The 4,762-nt window shown below is 52.4% G+C and overlaps 1 protein-coding gene across 1 annotated transcript in view; it reads right to left on the bottom strand.

The window, feature by feature from the left end:
* Slc26a9 (solute carrier family 26 member 9) overlaps nucleotides 1-4,355 on the bottom strand; it is a 21,874-nt gene extending 17,519 nt beyond the window's left edge. Inside the window, exons 1-4 of the mRNA XM_031381944.1 lie at nucleotides 4,207-4,355; nucleotides 1,832-1,971; nucleotides 1,598-1,708; nucleotides 901-1,076 (exon numbers count right to left, since the gene is read on the bottom strand). Coding sequence (XP_031237804.1) covers nucleotides 901-1,076; nucleotides 1,598-1,708; nucleotides 1,832-1,971; nucleotides 4,207-4,331 — 552 coding nt within the window. The 5' untranslated portion in view covers nucleotides 4,332-4,355. The remainder of the gene's footprint in view (nucleotides 1-900; nucleotides 1,077-1,597; nucleotides 1,709-1,831; nucleotides 1,972-4,206) is intronic.
* Between the last annotated feature and the right edge of the window lie 407 nt (nucleotides 4,356-4,762).

Below are 4,762 nucleotides of genomic sequence, written 5' to 3'. Positions count from 1 at the left end.
CCCCCACCCCCTGCGCCTGCCTTTCTAACTTCCTCTGACCTGCCCTCGGACCACACCAAACTCCTTGCTGTCCCCCTTCCTGCTCAGGCTGCACTGTCTTGGGCCTCCGTGCTCTTGGATGCTGCTCCCTCTGCCTGGCGCAGCATTTGTGCCGCCTGTTCATTTAGGCACTGGTGAACTTCTGCTCATCCCTGTTTTCTCAAGTCTAATGTCCCCTCCTCTTTGAGGACTTTCCTAGGTCCCCGTAGCCACTTGTTCATGGCTCTGCTGTGCCTCTTATCTCACCACAGCATACAAATTTATCTATTGACAAGGTCACTTCCTCTGTCCCGCTTGGAGCCACTTGTGAACTGGGCCTCTTTTTTTTTTTTTTCTTCCCTTTTAACTTATCTTTGTATTTCAAGGTTTAGCTCAATTCCTGGCAGAGCAAAACAACCAGAAAACATTAGGTAAGAGATGAGTGAGTGACGGGTCCTCCCTGAAATGGCTGTGAACTTGCACACAGCCACACTACTTTTTTTTCATCAACACCAGAGGAACCCCTCATACTTCTGGTTAGATGGTCGGCTCATTCAGTGTGCCTGCGCCTGCGCCTGCGCCTGGGACTGGGGCAGAGGAGACTGGAGAGGCAGGAGGGATGCTGGCAGAGATCAGAGTTTCTCTAAGGGGCATTTGAAAGGTTCTAGGCAGACTTTATGGTCAAGTTAGTTCCATCAGATGTATGGAGGTCAGTGGGTGGCGGGGACTCTAAGCTATTTTTAAGGTCCTTTTTGTCCCTAGGATGGGGAGGATGGCAGAGCTCTAAATCAGCTTTAACAGCACACTATGGGGTCTAAGCTAGTGTTAAGGTGGTTTGCCACCTTCTCAGGTACGGCCATTGGTAGGGACTATGAGGCTCACCTGGATGACAGCAGTCAGGCAGGCAAGTGTCGCAGACACATGCAGCCTTTCTGCCTCCATCGCTGCTGTGTCCACGTAGGTCTCATTGGTGACGTTGTTGAAGATCTGGAATTTCGACTCTGGGGCCAGCTGCAGACAGATGTTACCCACCAGGATGCTGATAACGGCAAAGGTACCTGCGGTGCCCCACCCAGCCAGCAAAAGTCAGAAGTTTGCAGCGTGCCATCTCTCTACCAGCAGCCATCTCTAAGCTGCCACAGACACTTCCCCAGATCATATACATCCTTGTTAACATTATCTCATTGGACACCAACTCCAAATGCAAGCAGCAGAGCCTGGATCAGAAACCACGGCCCATGTCCAGGTTCTTTTGCTCCATCTCACTCGCCACTAGACAACTCCGAATATCCCTACTGAGAGCAGCCATTTCTCTAATCAGTTTGGCTGCATAGCATATGGCATATCTTGTTCTGTCACACTTTGCCCTCCTTCCCAAGAGGGAGTTGTGCTGAGAGCTCACATGGGTGTAACGATTTCTCCAAGGTCATTGAGGACCTAGGACAGATGCAGCAACCGTCCTTTCAGGTTGGATCAACATCAATTCCAAGAGAACGAAGGTGGAAACTGAGCCTCTGTCACCATGCCCTGAGTCTCTGGGGTCCAAATCATTGTGCTTGCCAGAGGGGAGAGACCTTACCTGGCACCATCTGGTGTATACCCCCTAAGAAGAAGTAGGTCAGGAGGGGGAAGAAGGAGGAATAGAGGCCGTTGACAGCAGGAAGGTTGGCCAGCAATGCAAATGCCATGCCTGCAGGAGGCAAAGAGGAGTGGGGCTTAGCTCTGGAGAGCATCTGTTCACAGGGGTAGGGGGTAGAGATGGGGAAAGGACAGGAGGGAGCGGCCAGCTAGGCCTGGCTGAGGGTACTCTCACCTTGTGGCACCTGGATGCACCCCCCACTGAGTCCACCCAGCAAATCAGGGATGATGTAGTCTTTGATCTTGTACTTGGGGAGCCAGGAGAGCACAGGCAATAGCCCAAACACAATGGCTTTGAACTTGGCCGAGGAGCACCTGCAGAAGAAGAGGGCAAGTTGCCGAGAGAGGCTAACGCTCCCGTCATTTGGTTCACCCAATCTCACTGCGGTCAGTATCCCAAGCGCACATCTCGTGCTGCACGCTGCTGGCTGTCGAGGAGGGAAAGCTGTGCTTTAAACCAGAGAGCCCCCCTGGCAACACACCCTGGGCATCAATGTTGGCTCTCCGGTTGGGAGAGACTTGGCTGCAAACTGTTGATTTTATGGTAGGTCGTTCAACCTTCTTGAGGTGTCAAGTCATTTTCCCTTTAAACTTCTCAAAAAAAAAAAAAAAAACAGGCAAAGTCTGTTGTCCCCGTGAGGTGCACTCTGCCAACCTGGTTTCCTCTACCTTTGGTGAGTCTAGCCTGGGCGTTCACCCCTGGCAAAGCATCAGAGTGAAAAAGATGGGAGAGCCGTTCCTTAACCAACAGGGTAAGGAGTATCGATCTCTTCTCTGTTTGTGGAACACCCTGAGATCCTTTCATGGAAACTCATGAGTAGCCGGAACAAGGGCTTACAAACCCAAGGGTGACAGCCAGTGGATTGATGACTTGGGGTGGGGTGGGGGGTTGCTTTTCTTCTCCCGGGTGAGGGGAGGTAAATGCTCTGGGTCCCTCCGGTGACTCACAGTCTGATTAGGCTTCCTTTCCTGCTCCGCACCAATCTTTACTCTTTGCTGTTGCTCAACAATAGTTTCCCTGACACTGGGGCCCTGGATGTCACCCAAGACTGAAACCAACACAGACAATGCTTTGTATCCTGGGAAGTATAGGCAGATTTTTTTTTTCCCTCCGTCCCGATTAAATATTCTGTTGCACGGCTTCTGCAGCAGCCCCTGCCAGCTCAGCCTCTTCTGAGGCTTGTGGTGCTTCTTGTCGCCAAGACCTGGTGAACGGCTTGATGCATACGGAAAGCCTTGTGCCAGGAGGCAACAGTCCTTATGGCAGATGTTCCGGCAGGTTGGCTTAGGGCAGAGAAAACTGGACTCACCGGTAGACAGTTGGCTGGGAAGGAGTACAATTCACATGCCCAGCCTTCTCGAGCCCCTGCCATATGTCAGGGAAAGCAACCTGAAGTCTGAAGGAGGTGCTGGAAAGAGATGCCAGACAACTTAGACAGAAGCCTCAGAGGCCAGGGCAGAATTGGAGGGAGGGATTAGCTCTCTAGATATTCATTCATTCATTCATTCATTCACCCATTCATTCAACCAGTATTTATTGGAGCACTGCCTGTGTGTAAGACACTGTTCAAGGCTCTTGTGCCAACATCATGGGAGCTATTAGTTTCTGCCTCACTATAGATTTAATGATCCCTAAACTTCAGGAATTATATCAGATCCTCCGTCCATCCAGCAAACCTAAATGTGATCTCTTAGGACCCAAAGACTGGCTGCGCCCGTCTGTCTGGAGAGCGTAGTTTTGGGAACAGGGCTCAGACACTGGGCACACAGCTCTTGAGTGTCACTGAGTAGAGGCGGAGCCTCCCAGGAGAGGCAGGGCTGAACTAGGATTTTTAGTAAAGACTCCAGTGGGTGATTCCCCCGGCCTCAACCAGTTCCACCTGTGGCTCCACTTTAGCTACTGCCAGTGACCTCAATCCAAGTAACTGAATCAGCTGTTTCCCCAAGGGAGCAAGGGAATGTGAGGCTTGCCAGAAGTCTGGGGATGGGGAGGGAGAGGGGAAAGATGGAGCCCGTGGCCCAGGTTTCTGGGGTATGGGTATGGGCCACTGTGTACAGCCATTTCCTTTGGCTGGTGGGTTGCACAACCCACCACCAGAGTCCAGGGTCCAGAGATTGGGAAGACCCTGAAGTCTGGTGACGCTCCTTTCAGTACAGCCTAGGAATTTAGGGCCTCCTCTAGGAATTCTTTGAACCAGATGGAAGAAGGGCTATGCAAGAGAGGATGAGGCATGGGAAGATGGTAGGTACCCCAGGTACCCTTTAATATACAAGGCATGGGGCATGGAGGAGAAGCTCACATGCTCATTTCCGCTCCATGTTGTAGCACACCCATCTACAGGTCCTTTGAGGACCCAAGAGAGGTGTGGGAGGACTAGAACTTCAGGAAACCCAGGGCAGGGGGTAGAGACGCCCTCCAACCCTCTGAAACAGCTAGTAGTTCTTGTTCCCCTCTCCGTCCTCCCTAAGGGTCTGATCTTCAGGGTTCAGAATCTCCCCTCCCTCAGGGCTTTCCTAACCCCTTGGGGGCTGGTCCAGGAGCCACATTACCTGAAAGTGTTGCGAAGTTTCTCTCCCACCGGGTAGGTGCGGTCCTTCTTCTCAAACTCATCATCGAAGAGGGAGAGGGAGTACGCAGCTCTGTCTACCACGTAGCGGGGCCTGGGCTGGCTCATGCCTGGGACATTGACAAGCTTTGGGAGAAGAAGCAGAGTGTGGAAAGGTGAGGGGCATCCCTTCTCAGTGCCAGCTGGGGCCTCCTCTCTCTGGTCCTCCCTGCAACAGAGATTTATTCCAGTCTTCCCGCCCCTATCCAGCAAGGTGCCTCCCTTCCTCTGTCAAGTCTTTCCGCCAGACTCACTTCTTTCGGTGGCCTTCCTTCTCGGGTACTGATGATACACACACTCGCCCTGGCTGTTTTGCTTGGCACCCAGCACGTGGCTGGCACTCCACACCTGTGACATCACTGTCACTCCCGCTGAACGCCAGGCAGAGAGAAGGTGGGAGTACAAGGGCAAAAGTCACAGCTGATTTCCAATACGTCAATCCTATTCCCCTTAGCCCAGGACGGCTCCATGGACTGCTTCTTGCCCCAGGTCTTTATTTC

This window comes from Mastomys coucha, unplaced genomic scaffold, assembly GCF_008632895.1.
Source record: "Mastomys coucha isolate ucsf_1 unplaced genomic scaffold, UCSF_Mcou_1 pScaffold1, whole genome shotgun sequence".
Taxonomy (NCBI): domain Eukaryota; kingdom Metazoa; phylum Chordata; class Mammalia; order Rodentia; family Muridae; genus Mastomys; species Mastomys coucha.
This window is presented reverse-complemented; position numbering and strand designations above follow the sequence as displayed.